General features: G+C 41.8%; 1 protein-coding gene across 2 annotated transcripts in view; it reads right to left on the bottom strand.

The window, feature by feature from the left end:
- The window catches only part of CACHD1 (cache domain containing 1), a 228,276-nt gene that overhangs the window by 46,978 nt on the left and 162,844 nt on the right, over positions 1-18,454 (bottom strand). For both annotated transcript variants that reach the window (XM_033225155.1, XM_033225156.1), the window contains exons 6-8: positions 15,269-15,413; positions 13,769-13,985; positions 5,503-5,652 (exon numbers count right to left, since the gene is read on the bottom strand). In XM_033225155.1, coding sequence (XP_033081046.1) covers positions 5,503-5,652; positions 13,769-13,985; positions 15,269-15,413 — 512 coding nt within the window. The remainder of the gene's footprint in view (positions 1-5,502; positions 5,653-13,768; positions 13,986-15,268; positions 15,414-18,454) is intronic.

Here is an 18,454-nt window from a genome sequence, read left to right as displayed (position 1 = left end):
TTTAATATTTAAAAAGAAAAGTAATAATTAACACATCTGCATTTAATTTAATGTAGTAGATGAAACCATAAGAGTTTTAAAGGATAGAGGTTTATCCTTTCATTCCTTACTTCTTCACCTATAAAACCACTTGCCAAAGTCTCATGCAACTAAATGAAAGAATTATGGACTGCATTTACTGATGCTTCCAAACCCTGTTTCTTTAAGCTCATTTTAATTACAAACATATTCATACTTGATATTGTTAAGACAATACTGAATTTGATTTATTTAATATAAATTTTTTACATTTAGAGGGTTTTGAAAACTTTGTACAAAATTTAGGCATACTGGGAATGTATTGTTCTACAACATCTGTAATTTATAGCACAAAAATAAATGTAATACTTTTTTTTTTTAGTTTGCTATTGTTGGAACATAGTCAAAAGGATTATAAACTGATTGCATATGGGCACTGTTGTAAACGAATTCAAAATGATTTCAGTCACTACTGAGGTTCTACCACTTCATTTTAAAAAGGTTTTGTCTCACGTTCCTGAAGGTTTCAACAGCAAACCATGAACTATTCAGTCATTAAAAAGAATCTGAAGCTTTCCTGGTTCATCTACCACATACATCTTTAGCATTTCTACATAGAGAGTGTACATACTTCTAGCACTGGAAGTCCACTTCTAAAATCATGGCAGAATAAAATAAAAGTTAATTTCTTTTCCCCACCCCCTACCTTTTTTTTGAGACAGAGTTTCCCTCTGTCACCCAGGCTGGAATGCAGTGGCGCAATCTTGGCTCACTGCAACTTCCACCTCCTAGGTTCAAGCAATTCTCATGCCTCAGCCTCCCAAGTAGCTGGTATTACAGGTATACACCACCATGCCTGGCTATTTTTTTTGTATTTTTGGTAAAGATAGTGCTTCACCATGTTGACCAGGCTGGCTTTGAACTTCTGGTCTCAAGTGATCTGCCCCCCGTTATCTCCCAAACTGCTGGGATTACAGGCGTCAGCCACCATGCCTGGCCTATCATTTCTTTCTTAAAACACATTATATTTAAATAAACTTGACTTTCGCTCCATGCATGCAATACTAAAGGAAAGGAAAAAATATCTGGGCCAAATTAAGTCAGAATCAGATTATTGTTCCCTCTGCATGGCACAGAGCTGAGATGGAGGGTGAGGGGTACACTCCAGAGTAAAAGTTAACACCAAAGACATGATTGGTACCTGACCTTATATCCTTGAGAAGCTCACAGAAGTAAAACAATAAAAGAAGAAAACTCGAGCAATAAATAAATTTCCCTTCTTTGTCATGTACTGTTTGAGTCTCTCAAAACGTAAAAGAAAAGTGACAAACAAGAATATCTACTAGGCAAAGAAGAGTAGCATGGGATGGAAGGTTATGGAGGATGGAGTATGAGGTGTTACTCCATCATGAGATTTTATGCAGCAGTGGTGGTGGGTCAGTAGGGTGGCTGATTGGTAAGTACACTGGGTTGCCTATTATCAACATGGTCATGCTAGAAACTACATTTCCCAGGATCCTCTTTTCTAGTACGCTACCAGGTTAAAAGTGCAAAACATGAGGGCTGTATTGCGAGATTTGGGGGACAAAGAAAGAAGTGGTGAGAGACAGACACTGAGGGGCCAGAATGCTCCAGTTTGTCCTACTCTTCTCTGTGTTCAGCTCCCTTTCCCAGCTGCTGACCTGCTCACTGATAGCAACCCCAGGTATGTTCCAGATGCTTCACTGAGCATGCACGGGGGCCGGCAGCAACAAAAAGCCAACATCCTTCCATGGACTTCTACACCAGGTCTCCTAATGGTCTTCCATGTTCCTAGCTTCTAGACTTCTCAGACTTTCCAGCAGGCCCCAACTTGGTTACTAAACTTTCTGAGATGTCAACTCCCCATCTTGGGTCTTTCATTTTTTTTTCTCCCACAATTTTTCCCAGTTTCTCCCATAATTGTGTGCATTCTAATTCTGACAATAAACTCTTTTTTAAATTTAATTTTTATGGGTACATAGGGGTGTATATATTTATAGTACACATGCGATGTTTTGATACAGGTGTTCAATGTGTAATAATCACAGCAAAGTAATTGAGGTATGAATCACTCCAATCATTTATCATTTCTTTGTACTATTAGGAACATAAAACTTCTACTGTATTAGTTATTTTAAAATATATAATAAATTACTATTGACTATAGTCACCCTATTACATTATCAAACACTATATCTTATTCATTCTATCTAACTATATTTTTGTTAGATAGAATGTAACCATTACCAATCAATACCCATTAACCATTCCCAATCCCCCCAACTTCTCTGGTACCCTTCCCAGTCTCTCATCTCCAGTAGTTCAAGTGTTTTATTTATTTAATTTTTATTTTATTTTTTGAGACAGAGTCTCACTCTATTGCCCAGGCTGGAGTGCAGTGGTGCCATCTTGGCTCACTGCAACCTTTGCCTCCCAGGTTCAAGCGACTCTTGTGCCTCAGCCTCCTGAGTAGCTGGGAATACAGGCATGGGTCACCACACTTGGCTAATTTCTGTATTTTAGTATAGATGGGGATTCACCATGTTGGCCAGTCTGGTCTCGAACTCCTGACTTCAGATGATCGGCCTGCCTCGGCATCCCAAAGTGCTGGGATTACAGGTGTGAGCCACTGAGCCTGGCCCAAGTATTTTAATTTTTAGCTGACAACAAATTCTTTATTCCAAGGTTCTCTTAGTCAATCTGTTCCCCTATTTGTAAGTAAGGTAAGTGTGTCTACTCTAGTGAACCACACGTAGAAATAGCATTCTGAGAAGGAAAGAGAAAACTGGCAGTGAGGATGTGTGTCTAGTTAGATTAAAGGAAGAAAGATAAGAGAAAAGGATGCTGAGATGGAAGTAACTAGAGATTCTAAAGTATGGAATTCCTGGAACACAGAAAGTGTGTAAAAGACTCTGGTTGAAGAATTTAGGACCAGTGAAGGAATGGGTGGAAGCAAGGAAGGAAGCCTCTGCCTGGGCAGACTTTCAAATCTAATGGAAGAGAAGCAATCCCTTCCTTTTGGGCCTCCTTACTCCTCTACTATTGAATTTCATTCATCTTCTGTGTCTACTGATCTTCCTCACTGGGTCATAAGGATCTTGCAGACAGGAACTTTGCATAATACAGCTCTGAAACCTCAGTACCCTATGTTGTACATGGTAGGTGGTCAGTAAATTTTATTTTCCTCCCTTCCTCCTTTTCTCCCTTCCTTCCTACCTCTCATGAATGAAATAAGCCAACACAAAGGAGAAAAGAGCAACAGGCGATCAGAGATGACACTGACAGGCACATGCCCAGGCATCCTCACTCACCTCAGTTGCATTCAGTCCTGTGCTAAGCGCTCAGAATGCAAAGAAAACTAAGACATAGTTCATGCCTGAGAAGTTAACATTCTTGTGGAAAGTGGAGGGGGGAGAGAGAGGACAGTATGTGAGCACCTTACTACAGTATAATGGGAGACATGCCTATCAGAATTAGGCACAAGGTGCCAGGGGACAAAGAGGACTGCACAGAGATCTGGGCCTGGATGGCAGAGCTCCACCTCTGAGCTATGCTGTCTGAGAGAGGAAACCATAGAAGCTTTCATAAACTCCTTTCACTGGCTTTGAGGACCCATTCTTTTTTTTTGTTTTGTTTTGTTTTTTGTTTTTGGAGACGAGTCTCGCTCTGTCGCCCAGGCTGGAGTGCAGTGGCGTGATCTCAGCTCACTGCAAGCTCTGCCTCCTGGGTTCACGCCATTCTCCTGCCTCAGCCTCCTGAGTAGCTGGGACTACAGGTGCCCACCACCATGCCCGGCTAGTTTTTTGTATTTTTAGCAGAGACAGGGTTTCACCGTCTTAGCCAGGATGGTCTCGATCTCCTGACCTCGTGATCCGCTCACCTCAGCCTTCCAAAGTGCTGGGATTACAGGTGTGAGCCACAGAGCCTGGCCTTTGAGGACCCGTTCTTTACCAGGTACTACGTTAAGAACTTTCAACACAATCATATATTGCTTATTTATTATTACAACAACGCTATGCACTAGATTTTACTATTTTTCATTTCACAGATAAAACTGCAGTCTAAAGAGATTAAGTAATTTGCCATAAGCCACATGACTAGCAAATGCAGACAGCAGCTAAAGACCACTAGACAACAGAGCCTGTGTTCTCTCAAGTGTGGTCTAGAAAACATTTGGAAGAGAATCACCCTGGCCAAAATGAAGATTCCTGAACCCCTCCTAAGAGGATATGAATAAGAGTCTGAGAGCAATGCCTGGAAATCTGCATTTTAAAGCCATTCCCCAAGGAATCCTTAGCACATCAGAATATGAGGCCCACTGTCTCTAAACCACATGGTTCTGCATGGAAATTTTGCAGGTGACAAGAGAAACAAAAGATAGTAGGTGGGAAAGGCTGCTCAAGACTTGGCATTTTTTTTTTTTTTTTTTTTTTAGACAGAGTCTTTCTCTGTTACCAGGCGGGAGTGCAGTGGCACAATCTCAGCTCACTGCAACCCCTGCTTCCTGGGTTCAGGCGATTCTCCTGCCTCAACCACGCCCAGCTAATTTTTATATTTTTAGTAGAGACAGGGTTTCACCACGTGGGCCAGGTCTCGATCTCTTGACCTCGTGATTTGCCCACCTCGGCCTCCCAAAGTGTTGGGATTACAGGCGTAAGCCACCGCGCCCAGCCAAGACATGGCCTCTTAAACACAAGAGAAGATGGCCACTTTGAATACTGAGGGCAATGGGCCTGAAGATGTCATGGAAGAAAAGCAATGTGTTAATAGGTGGAGAGATACAACACGGCTAGAAAACAGTGCTGCACTCAGACTAGCGGACAGACTGAATAGTAAAAGGGGAAAAAGGGAGTAGTAGCTTGAATTTGCCAATTTCTAAACCCTTTTACATTCTGTCATTCAATAGCAGCACAATCCATTTTAATGAGTGTTTACTGTACATTAAGGCTAATCCTCACAACAACACTGCAAAGTAGATAATGCTTATCTCCATTTTACAGCTAAGGAAGCTGAGGTGGAGAAAGTGGCAGAAGAGGCTTCAGGTGGTGATTCTGTAAGAAAATGTGATATTCACAGATCGGTAGCACAGAAGAATCTAGGTCAGTGCTTTGGCTTCCTGCAGCTTAAACCAATGAGATAAGTTAAAACCTTAGATAATCCTAGAATATGAAGAACTGAAAAAAAAAAAGGTGGGACGGGGAGATGCTGTATAAAATCCTCTGCAAGACCATGCAAGTGGAGAAGAGGTTTAGAAACAAGCAGTTAGTTGGAGAGAGAGATGAAGAGAAAGGAACCTCCTAACACGCCCTAAATACCAACATCAGGTAGAGAAAGAGCTGCCTGGTTGCCTTTTCCCATAGCCTTCATCCAAGCACACTGTTATGATTCTTCTTCTTCTTTTTAAAGCAGCATACACTTAGAGGGATCTTTGATCTGAAAGGAAAATCTTGAAATACTACCTACCGTTCATGAGGGCATAGGTGAGAATCATTACGGAGTTGTTTAGAAAGCTATTTTCTTCATTGATGACTCGGAGAGTTGCTTTTTTATCTTCTTCCGAAGAGTCCTTTGATGTAATGCCAGCTGACAGGTAAATGATGACCATGTCTGTATCTAAGCAAAAACACATCAATTGAATGCTCTATTTGGATTCTGGCTAAAGGCAGCAGTTCAGTTTCCTGTTCATGTCCTTGGACTTCCCCACCTCGAGGACCTGCCTAGCCCATGGTTCCTAGTTCCTCCCATTTGATGCTGTGGCTTTCATCCCCCCGCTTCTGCCTTTCTTCCATCCCACCCTTTCTGGACAATGAGGCCACATTTATGCAGCATCGGGTGAGGATGTTCCACATATATTTACCAGATAAAAGGAGGTGATTTCCTTTAGGCACCCATGGTTATAGTAATTTAAGCCAATCCAAATGGAAATCTCTCCTGCCTTCTGAAACAGATGATGCAGAACGGGACTTATCCTTTCCTCTGTGATGCAGGAACACCACCATGAATGCTTGTTTCTTGAGGATCAGGCTTTAAAATGATGATTCTTTCAGGGCTCTTCAGGCACATAATGTTATTCGCTCCTGTACTAAATATCTCTAGGTGATTTTCATTGAAAAATCTCATCAGTAGAGCAGTGAAACATGGACTTAGAAGCCAGTTGACTGTGTTCAAAGCCCAGCTCTGCTACTTACAAGCTGCATCTGGGTAACTGAGGCAAATTTCTCAACCTTTCTACACCTAATTTTCTTTGTCTATAAAATGGGAGTAAAGACAGGACTGACTTAATAGTGTTGCTGTGAAGAATAATTGGTTATTTTAAGTAAAGACTATCAGCAAAAAGGTGATGACAAAAAGAAGATAAAAGAGAAAAAAAAAAAGAGAAACTACAACATACACACAAAATGAAAACAAAAACCATGCCATTGGATTGAAGTAGCAGCCCTGAGTTAGAATTGAAATTATTTTCCAAACAGGGCTGAGAGGTAGAATAACTGAGAGTTAGGTTGGTCCAGTAGAACTTCTGTCAAGTGGATTGACTAAAAAAAAAAAAGGTGATAAATTTCCTACAATTAGAGATAAATAAGCAGAGGCTAAATGACCACAATAAAAAGAGGGAAGTCAGAGAGCTGGACTTTTATATCCTCTTTCTAATCTGCAATTCTTTGATTTAACATATATATATGTGTTAAATATATATGTTAAATATGTGTGTATGTGTGTGCTTATGTGTGTGTGTGTATGTGTGTATATATATCTATATTAAGACTGAGTCTTGTTCTGTCACCCAGGCTGGAATGCAGTGGCATGATCTCAGCTTACTACAACCTCCCCCTCCAGGGTTCAAGCAATTCTCATGCCTCAGACTACTGAGCAGTTGGGACTACAGGCACGCGCTACTATGCCCAGCTAATTTTTTGTATTTTTAGTAGAGATGGGGTTTCACCATGTTGGCCAGGCTGGTCTTGAACTCCTGACCTCAAGTGATCTGCCCGCCTCTGCCTCCCAAAGTGCTGGGATTATAGGCTTGAGCCACCACACATGTGGACATTTTTAGGACATTCTACATATTTTTTACTGAGAAATAAAAATCTATGTAATATGTTATATACTTATTTCTTCAGGTTTTGGTTATTGTTTTTTAGTTGAGGTTGCTCTAAAGTGACTGTGGCAGGCAACCTCAAACTTGGTCCCTTAGTGATTCCATGTCCTCCAAATTCATTCACCTCCTGGGGTAGTTGCTTCCTTGAGTGTGGCTGGATTTAGTGAGTCACTTATAATGACTAGAATGCAGCAGAGGTGAAGGAACATCAAGACCAAGACTAGGTTACAAACAGACTGTGGCTTCTGCAAGGGGGGCGCTTTCTCATTCTGAAGAAAGCCAGCTGGCAGGTTGTAAACAGTCCTATGAAGAGGCAAGGAACAGAGGCCCTTTGAACTGAAAATCCTGCCAGCACAAGTGTGAGTGAGCTTGGAAGCAGCTAGTTCCCCAGTAGAACTTTGAGATGACAGCAGCTCTGGTCAACAGGTTGACTGCAATCTAAAGAAACTTGTCGGGCCAGAGGCACCCAGCTATGCCGGGCCCAGATTCCTGATGTACAGAAACTATGAGACAATAAAGATGTATTAAGCTACAGAATGTTGGAATAATTTGTTACACAGCAATAGTTAACGGTTACCCTTTAAAAAATTATCCTAATGGTGAAGACACAAAGCTTGAATTTCCTTCAGTTTATACATTTCCATTTTAGATGTAAGTATTCTTTATTATGAAGAATTGAACAGTTAACTTATAATGTATGAATATCATAGATAACTGAACTGAGTTTAACAGAGTTTGACTCTGAGAAACAAATGCATTCATTCAAAGTTCCTCTTTTTTTTTCTGAGGCGGTGTCTCGCTCTGTCGCCCGGACCGGAGTGCAGTGGCCGGATCTCAGCTCACTGCAAGCTCCGCCTCCCGGGTTCACGCCATTCTCCTGCCTCAGCCTCCTGAGCAGCTGGGACTACAGGCGCCCGCCACCTCGCCCAGCTAGTTTTTTGTATTTTTAGTAGAGACGGGGTTTCACCGTGTTAGCCAGGATGGTCTCGATCTCCTGACCTCGTGATCCGCCCGTCTCGGCCTCCCAAAGTGCTGGGATTACAGGCTTGAGCCACCGCGCCCGGCCTCAAAGTTCCTCTTATTTACTCCTAATACTTAATACCAATTTTGATACTTGAACATTCTCTAGTGAACATTAACTGCACATTTAAATTTCACTATTTAGTTATCAGAGATTAGGAAGTGAATGCTGATGCAAAAAGAAAATCCACACATTTTAGGAAGATTCTTGTCTTAAATTAGATGTCAACAAACCAGATGTCAATATTTTTTCAAAGTTGTATATACAGTTCAGTAAATTATTTTATAAGGACCCTAAACAGTTCATTTAAACTTCAGACTGAAAAACACAAAAACAAAAACTGCTAGATAAAAAAAAAAAATAGATATAGATATAGCATAGGAGGATCTATGGTATGACACAAACCATTTGCTCATCACAAAAGTACATGTGTGATAAATTCCTGGACACATTTAGGCTGACCTAAAGGAGAACCCTAGTGTCTAAGTTCTTTCACTTAGCCTTATGATTCTGCATAAAATACACTGTCATTTAGAGCTGTTTCTAGGGCAAAGGTCCATGTTTGGAAAGCCAGAAGGCTTGTAGCCCTTGAGCTCCTTTGGTAGCCAAGCACATTTTCTTTCCATTCCAACAATAAGACATACACTCTGTAAGTATCCTTGCTGGCTCTGCCCAACCCCTGACTTCATTCCCACCTTATCCTCAAGAACAACTGAATTATTTTTCCATTCTTATCAGATCTGTCAAATTTGGTTTGATTTTTTTTTTAATGCATTGGGTTATTCCCTTTTTAGTCACCCAGTTAGAGCAATTTTAGGGGCGAATAATTATAGGGACTTGGGGTAGAGCAGAGATGCAGCATGTAACTGGAAGAAAATGTAATAGCTCTCCATTTGGTGAGTCTTTCTATAAGCCACCAGGCATGTCTTGGGGTCAACATCAAAAGGGGAAGAGCAACACAAATTCGGGCTTTGCCCATACCATTAGGTCTCCCCTCTTAATCATCTTTAATTGAGGTTCATTATGATCCTCAACTAAAAAGCTCCAAAACAAATTCAGAATAAACAACTCCAAGATGTTAATGCTGTCAGTTAAATATCTACCATGAGACTGAAGAAAGGGTCAGAATCGGACAAAAGTTTTAGACTTTCTGGTTGGTACAAGGCAAATTGGTGTCAACCAATAATGATTTATGACATGTAGTTTATTTTTATATGGCTACCAATGTGGGCATACTACAGTGTACTTTCATCATGTACAGACTAACCCTTGCAATGATCATCAAGAGTAGGTCTTATTTATTTGAATAACCTCACAGGTGGCAACCAAAACAGCACCAGATATACAGTAGACATTAAATAATTGTCTGTAGAGTGAAGAGAAATAGTGATGTATAGAGTTTACACTAGAATAAACTTCTAGGAAGTACATACAGACCCCTCACTATACTGTTGCCTAGGCCATGGCCATCTTTGGGCCTGAGGTCAACTTAGGACATCTAGGGTATCTAATCTAGCTTAGCTGGAGCTAGAAGTCTTACAGGAAACTGAATATCATAATCACAGCAAATATACATTGGATATTTATGATGGAATCCTGGATATTATCATCCCTCCATTTACAGATTAGGAATCCAGGTCCGGAGAAAATAGAACAATATAGACAAATTCACAAGGTTAGAAAAATTCCAGAGTAGAACACTGGTTGAAATCCATAACCTGCATAACTCCTGGGCTATACAGCCTGAGAGTACCCTGGGACAGCTCCTTAACAAACTGGACAACGCTCATTCCTGAAGTCTTTTCTTCATACAAACTAATCTAGATTATTTTTTCTCTAAACTGTCAGTAAAAGCTATAAACTAGAGGTGAGTGAGCTAAGCCTTAGAAACATTTTACTTGGCCTAAAAAGGGTTCCTCTGAATATTTAGAAAACTGTGCCTTCAAAATTTGTCCAAGTCTCTAATGGTCAATCTTCTTGCCATGTTTTTGTTTGCCAACATTAAGAAAAACAAACACAGAAAAATCCAGAGGAGAAATGCCTCCCATCAAACCAGCCTCCTGCTCACATACAGTGCAGGAATGTCTGTGAGAAGAGATTTAATGAGGTCTTTATTCACAGCTTTAAAGCTGGAACAAATGTCAACATTTGAAAATCAAGGGATTTCACATGAAAATCCAGATTTCTGGCATCTCTTGAAACAGAAGATCTGGCAGCACTGGGCAGACATTCCTGCTCAATGGACTGAACAGAGGAGCAGCTGCCCTCTGGATGGTGCATGCTCCATGTGACCATGTTCTCCAACTCATCCTCGTTACGTTCCACCAGCTCACATGTGCTGCCTGGCCACTGTGGGCATCTGAGTTTGCAACTGCTAGTCTAACATTTCTCTCCATTATTTGAAAAGTGTAATAATCGGCCGGGTGCGGTGGCTCAAGCCTGTAATCCTAGCACTTTGGGAGGCCGAGATGGGCGGATCATGAGGTCAGGAGATCGAGACCATCCTGGCTAACACGGTGAAACCCCGTCTCTACTAAAAAATACAAAAAACTAGCCTGGTGAGGTGGCGGGCGCCTGTAGTCCCAGCTACTCTGGAGGCTGAGGCAGGAGAATGGCGTAAACCCAGGAGGCGGAGCTTGCAGTGAGCTGAGATCACGCCACTGCACTCCAGCCTGGGCGACAGAGCAAGACTCCATCTCAATAAAAAAAAAAAAAAAAAAGAAAGAAAGAAAAAAAAAGAAAAGTGTAATAATCAAAACTAGACTTTAAAGACAGTTTGATGACAGAATTCAGTAGAAAGAACACGTCTAGTGAGGAACGCTGACGGGTGGGTGGCGTTGACAAACAGGCCAATCTGCCTTGAGTACTTGAGTTCAGCCTTGTTAACTGATCTTACTGAACCAAGGGCAACTTTACACTCAGCCACCCCATAATATTGGCTTGTGGAGATAGCTGATGCTTGCCAAAGCTGGTAGGCCAAATTCTAAGATGATCTAAATGAGCAACATCCTGTATATACTGAATGTGTGCATAACCTGTAACTTGCTTCTAAGAAGAAGAATAAGGCAAGTAATGAGCCATTACTCCTGTGATTGTGCTACGTATCCTTGCAAAGATGGATGGATGTTTGCCGAGGTCCCTGATAAACTCACTTTGAGTTAATCACAAGCGAGAGTAATCTGATTAAATCAAGAGGGAGAGCGGGGCTGATCTACTCAGATGAGCTTGTTACAGGAGGGTCCAAGCCTTCTCTGAAGCCAGGGATTTGAAGAGATGCTCTTCCATTGGCCTTGAAGAAGTAAATGAAATGAGTCTCACAGTTGCAAGGAAATGAATTCTGCCAACAAACATGGGAGCTCATGTTTGTTGAACCTTAGCGTGAACGAACCTTAGCATGAACCTTAGGACTCTGAATGAACGGTAGTCCTGCTGACACTTTGATGGTAACATCGTGAGACCCTAAACAGAGGACTCAGCTAAGTTGTACCTGGACTCCTGACCCACAAAAACTGTGAGATAACAAATGTATATTGTGTTAAACTGCTAAGTTTGTGGCAATTTGTTATGCGGAAACATAAAACTAACACACCATGTACCATCGTTAGTTACAATTACAGTAGCTTCCTTCTTTTGAGGATCCATTATGTGCTAGGCACTATGCTTTGCATTAATCAGTGCTTAGCTTAAACACAGACACAATGAAGGGCTTGGAAATTTATTCTTTAAATTTATCTCAATAGGATACATTAATGTTTTCAAACAAAGAAAAAAACTGTAAACAGATTTTTTTTTTTTTGAGATGGAGTCTCGCTCCGTCACCAGGCTGGAGCGCAGTGGCGCAATCTCGGCTCACTACGACCTCCGCCTCCCGGGTTCAAGAAATTCTCCTGCCTCAGCTTCCCAAGTATCTGGGATTACAGGCGCATGCCACCACGTCCAGCTAATTTTTACAGTTTTAGTAGAGACGGGGTTTCACCATGTTGGTCAGGCTGGTCTTGATCTCGTGACCTCGTGATCTGCCCTCCTTGGCCTCCCAAAGTGCTAGGATTACAGGCATGAGCCACCACACCTGGCCTATAAGCTGATTTTTTTAAAATAAAAGGAAAAATGAAATAGATTCCTTTAAGTAGTTCCAAAGCATGAGCTCCATTTCAAGTATCTTTTTCCTTACTTTAGCATGCATCCTAATTCCAGATTTTCTTTAATATATAAAAATTAAATTAGAGGCCAGGCGTGCTGGCTCACGCCTCTAATCCCAGCACTCTGGGAAGCTGAGGTGAGGGGATCACAAGGTCAGGAGTTCAAGATCAGCCTGACCAACATGGTGAAACCCTGTGTCTACTTAAAATACAAAAATTAGCCAGGCATGGTGGCACATGCCTGTAATCCCAGCTACTCAGGAGGCTGAGGCTAGAGAATCGCTTGAACCCGGGAGGTGGAGGTTGCAGTGAGCCAGGATTACTCCATTGCACTCCAGCCTGGGTGACAGAGTGAGACTCCGTCTCAAAAAAAAAAAAATTAAATTAGAGTGCTTTTGTACATCTGAAAGGCTGTGCTCATCTAAATGACAGCTGGTTAGAAGAAGGAAGGATCAAGGCAAGAATTCCTGCTGCCCGCTTCACGTCCACATGTGCACAAGCAGACATTCACTCTAAGTCAAAGAGGAAGCAAAGCTGACAATTAGCATTAGAAAGGATGTGGAGATTCCCTTAGGACATAAGTGCAGACATGATCTAAACAAAGGGGAGGAAGAGGAAGCTCAGAGAGTCAAGAAATTGTACAGACTGACCATCTTTGATTGGGAAAGATGAGAAAAATCCAGTTAACATCCTAGTATTCGATGATGATGAAGACAACACATGACAATTTTATCCCAAATGAATTTTTTTTTTCTTTTGAGACAGAGTCTCGCTCTGTCGCCCAGGCTGGAGTGCAGTGGCATGATCTCAGCTCACTGCAACCTCTGCCTCCTGGGTTCAAGTGATTCTCCTGCCTCAGCCTCCCGAGCAGCTGGGACTATAGGCAACGGCCACCACGCCCGCCTATTTTTTTTGTATTTTTAGTAGAGGTAGGGTTTCACCATATTGGTCAGGCTGGTCTCGAACTCCTGACCTTGTGATCTGCCTGCCTTGACCTCCCAAAGTACTGGGATTATAGGCATGAGCCACCGCACCTCACCCCCAATCAATTTTTTTTTTTAATCCCTCTACGCTGGGCACAGTGGCTCATGCTTGTAATTCCAGCACTTCGGGAGGCAAAGGCAGGTGTATTGCTTGAGCTCAAGAGTTTGAGATCAGACAAGTCTCAGTCAGTGAATCCCTTTCTTTACCAAAAATACAAAAATTAGCTGGGTGTGGTGGTGTACGCCTGTGGTCCCAGCTACTTGGGAGGCTGAGGTATAAAGATTGCTGGAGCCCAGGAAGTCAAAGCTGGAGTGAACCATGATCACGCCACTGCATTCCAGCTTGGACAGAGCAAGACCCTGTCTCAAGGTAAATAAATAAATAAATAATAAAATCTCTCTAAGCATCATTGTGTGATCAATTTACAATATATTCCTATTGCCATCTTTATCTATTATGCTTGTAAGTCCTCTGAGAGAACACACTCACTTGCTTGGAACTTTGTGTTATTGTTTGTGCTTCGAATCAGCTGAAATGCCTTTTGGAATCCCACTGCGTGCTGGGTAGGACTGTCTGAAGACTTCACGTTGCTAACAAAGGTGGACATTTTCCTTTTTGTCTCACTGGTAGCTGGAGACAAGAAGGTCTTATAGCACTGGTCTAGTGAGCAAGTCCGGACGGTATCTGCCACAGTTAACACAGAAATCTGCAGGAAAGAAAAAAAAAAAAACCCAACTTGTTATCCTACCATTTAAAGATTTATTTGTTTATGTAACAGAAGAGCCCAAGGAACGAGAAGGCCTACAGAACAGAGTCTGAGAGTTTCAAAATAAATCCCTGGAGCCATCAATCTATCAAATGTGAAAAGGATCCATAAGGATTGGTAAAGTGGGGAAACCCCTAGAGTCTGGTTTTTGTTCCAAGATGAAGTAGTAGTACTGTGTTCATATATAATATTAAACACACACACAGACTATTTTATGCAGAGAAAAGTCATAGCAAGAATGAACTATCCTGGTTTTCAACCTGGAGGTGAGGGTGAGGGTAAGAGAGTAAGGTGTGTGTGTTTTAAGCCACGAAGTTAGTGAGCAAAACCTCTGGAGTTGGCAAAGTCAAAATGATGAAGCAGAAAATGTCCACACGCAATAGATTATCATTAGCTGTACCCACACCTCTCTCCAAGGTGTCCCAGAGATTAGTCAGCCACTAGTAGCTTTCTCTTCTCCCTGACTTCCCAACAATCTTGCGATAAAGTTCAGCCATCCACCAGCATCTAAATCCCCCACCCCTCTCCTCCTCAGCGTAACCTCCAGTGTGAAAGTCATGGCTAATTAGAAACCTTACAATAAGCCATAAAGAAGTATAAGACTAAGGTTGGTGGTAGTCACAAAAGAGATTTTTGGATTGGTGGCTGCTTCCTCAAATATTAGAATAATACTCTTTTCCCAAAGTCCTTTTAAAGATGGATTTAAAAAAATATACAGATGGTCCCTGACATACAACGGTTTGACTTTACGATGGTGTGAAAGTGATAGGCAGGCAGTGAAGCTGTACTTTCAATTTTGGATCTTTTCCCAGGCTCCTGATACTCTCTCATGGTGCTGGACAATGGTGTCAAGCCACAGCTTCCAGTAAGCCATGCAATCACAAAGGAGAACCGCTGATACAGTATTCTGCAGTGTACTACTGTATTCAATAAACTACATGAGATAGCCAATACTTTATTATGTTATAAAATAGGCTTTGTGTTAGATGATTTTCCATAACTGGGGGCTAACCTAAGTGTTCTGACAATGTTTAAGGTAGGCTAGCCCAAGCTATGATGTAGCTCATGTGTATTAAATGCAATTTCAACTTATGACAGATTTATCAGGATGTAACCCCATTGTAAGTCAAGGAGGATCTGTTATATCACAAAACAATAAAGTACTTTAAAAAAGGCATTCAAGGAGAACGTCATGCCATTGGGGTCACAGGGGTCACGGTCACCTTGTCATGTTCATCGATGGCACTGAGGATGACCTGAGCAGCGTCCTTGGCAATCTGAAGCTGAGTGTCTGTGACCGAAGCCCCGTGGTCCAGAATCACGACTATGTGCTTTGACTGCGGCCGGACTGTAGAGACGTAGATGGGTCTGCAGGGAGAATAAGCTCTCTGGGGTCAGTCTTGGTTTAGGTAAAGGGCCTCAACACAGCTGTGAACATTACAGTGCATGGGGCCAGTTGGTCTCTGTGTTCTCCCAGAGATGGCACAAGGATGGAGGGATCCACATGGAAGGAGAAACCATACTGGTGCATTGAAAATAATACCTAAGACAATAATACCTAAGACAACAAGACAACAAGGTGTGTCTGTGGAACAGGTATGGGTAATTTATGCCTTTAAAGATCAAAGCAGACAAGAGAAGCTTTTCAGCAGCAAGCCCTTTTGGAGGTTGGCTTTTTCAGTATCACTAACATCCTGCTTTTCTCTCTCTCTTTTTTTTTTCCCAGAGAAAAGCAGGATGTTAGTGATCTTTAACTCAATGTATTCTGCACAGCTCAAAACTTCTAGTAGTTAAAATCCTCATATAAAATATGTACAACCTCTGCTTGGTATTGCCCGGTGTACCTGTTTTGCTAAAGGGTGTGGATGTGGCAGCCCTTAGGCTGAGAGATCAGTCAAGGAGAAAAAGGTCCCCTCACCAGGGCTGGATTATCCTCTGCAGACTTGCAGAGTGAGGCTTGGCTAGAAGTGAGGCAGGCTATAACCCGTGAGCATGCTGAGCAGCTTTGAATGGCAGGTTTGGTTCCTCTTTTCTTATACAAAGACTCCTGCTAAGAGGCCCCTTTCCTTTTTGGACTGAAACAATTCACATAGGTCAGCCACCAAAAGGCCCCTTATCTGAGCATTTAAAACTGTGCCATCAAAATTTGTCCAAGTCTGTGATAGCCACTCTTCTTGCCAGGTTTTTGTTTGCCAACATTGAAAAAAAGGGAGTTGGGGGCAGCCACAAAGGAGAAATGCCTCCCATCAAAGCAGCCTTCTGCTAATGTGCAGTGCAGGAAGGTTTGTGAGAGGAGGTTTAATGAGGTCTCTATTCACAGTTTTAAAGCTGGAACAAATTAGAAGGAGTTTAAGAAAGCAAATCAGCCTCAAGAGAATTCTCTCCTTTACTGACACCCCTAAAACACTAGATTTTCCTGTGAAATGTTAGATGCCAGCTGAATCACAAAAGCCTGGGCACAAATTAAGAAATGTAGGCAAAGTACCAAAAAAACTCAAAATCTGGCCAAATTTACACTAGTTGTTCTCAAGCCCAAAGTCCTGCAGTAATTACTAAAGTACCACTGTATTTTCACTAGTCGATACCATTGAGCCACTAGGGAAATGGAATAAAAAGAATCCAGGAGAGGTAGCTACAGAAATGAAACAGAGAACAGAAAAGAAGGAAAATATGATCATCTCAACACTGACAAGTAGGTCAAATATTTAACTTTTTAGATTCTCCAAGCTAGGTGGGTGGATTTTCTTTAAAATGACACACTTCCTTTGTTCAAATTCAATTCACATAAATGAAACTTGGGGTATGTGTTGGCATCGTCACATTAAGTTGTTAAAAGCTGCTTTAGTGGGATATATAGTGATGTTAAATGCACAAACTGGGGGAAGTCCTCATAGAATGACTGGTATCCAACAATTCCTTTCTTGTGTTGCTATGTCCTGAAATCCATTCCATACTTGCAATGAATGTAGAGAACTTGGAAAGGCATCATAGGAAAGCAGTTAGGATGAGAGATGCGAATCGCAGTCTATGAGGAGAGAAATGTGGATTATTTAGCCAAGGGAAAAGAGGGTTCAAGGGCTAATCAGTGCAGATTTAGGGTGGAGATACATGAAAACTTTCCAAATTGCCTTGTGTTGGTGAATGCTGATTTTGACAAGGTTTCGCTTTCCTTTTTAAACTTTCCTTCACGGGTGCTTCATTAAAATCAGCAAGCCATCTAGCCTATCTCTTCTTAGAAGCAAATGAGAATTAGATGGTTCATGGTGGCCTTTGTTCTCGTGAGAAGCCATGGTCATGGCTTCTGGTCCAGTCTCCAAGACACCCAAGTCTTCACCAGAATGTATGGGGAAGGAAAGGAAGAAACCAAACACACAATAAAAATATCTTAGGATGGCTGGGCACGGTGGGTCATGCCTGTAATCCCAGCACTTTGGGAGGCCGAGGTGGGCGGATCACCTGAGGTCAGGAGTTCGAGACCAGCCTGGCCAACTTGGCGAAACCTTATCTCTACTAAAAATACAAAAATTAGTCAGGCTTGGTGGTGGGTGCCTGTAATCCCAGCTACTCGGGAGGCTGAGGCAGGAGAATCGCTTGAACCCAGGAGGCAGAGGTTGCAGTGAGCCGAGATCGTGCCATTGCATTCCAGCCTGGGCAACAAGAGCAAAACTCCTTCTCAGGGGGAAAAAAAAAAAAAAATCTTAGGAAAAGCACAGATGAAGTATTTTCCTTGGGGAAAAATTCTGGATACAATTTAAAGTGAAGATGAAGGGAAGCTAAAGTAATTGTGTAGACTCCAGAAAATGGTGTGAAAAGTGGGTGCCCTGCACTACAGCTCCAGATGTTCTGGCATCAAACATCTGACACGGCAAACAGGAAACTGCCAGGATTAAATAGGAAAGTGTATTTCCTTCGGGGGGTTCTATAATTAATGAGTCTTGTCATACAAATTATCTCACCATTATTGCCCTTCTGGCTACATGGTAGAATCTCAAGTCACGTCTGTGAGTGAGAAAAGCAGGATGTTAGTGATTTTTAATCCAATGCTTTCTGCTCACCTCAAAACTTCTAGTAGTTAAAATCTGCATGTAAATTTCATGCAGTATGGCCAAGCATGTCATCATAGAAAGGGAAGCTGAGTATAACAAACTCTACTCTGAGATATGTTATAAAGTTATGTTCAAGGGCTGCCCTATAGACAAGGTACCATCATTCACATTTCAACAAAGAATTCTGAAACTCAAAATACTCTAGGTGCTTCACACAATTTGACTTCATGAGTAAGTACCTTTTTTATTTGGCATGTTACATAGCTATAGAAAAGCTCTGGATTTTGTAATTTGCCCTTGCCTGGCATTTCACATCCACATACACCAAATGGTAAATTCATTTCAGAACAAGCACAAATTTCT

The sequence above is a fragment of the Trachypithecus francoisi genome, unplaced genomic scaffold (genome assembly GCF_009764315.1).
Source record: "Trachypithecus francoisi isolate TF-2019V2 unplaced genomic scaffold, Tfra_2.0 Lachesis_group12, whole genome shotgun sequence".
NCBI lineage: Eukaryota > Metazoa > Chordata > Mammalia > Primates > Cercopithecidae > Trachypithecus > Trachypithecus francoisi.
Note: the sequence above shows the minus strand (reverse complement) of the source record. Positions and strands in the feature narration are given on the sequence as shown.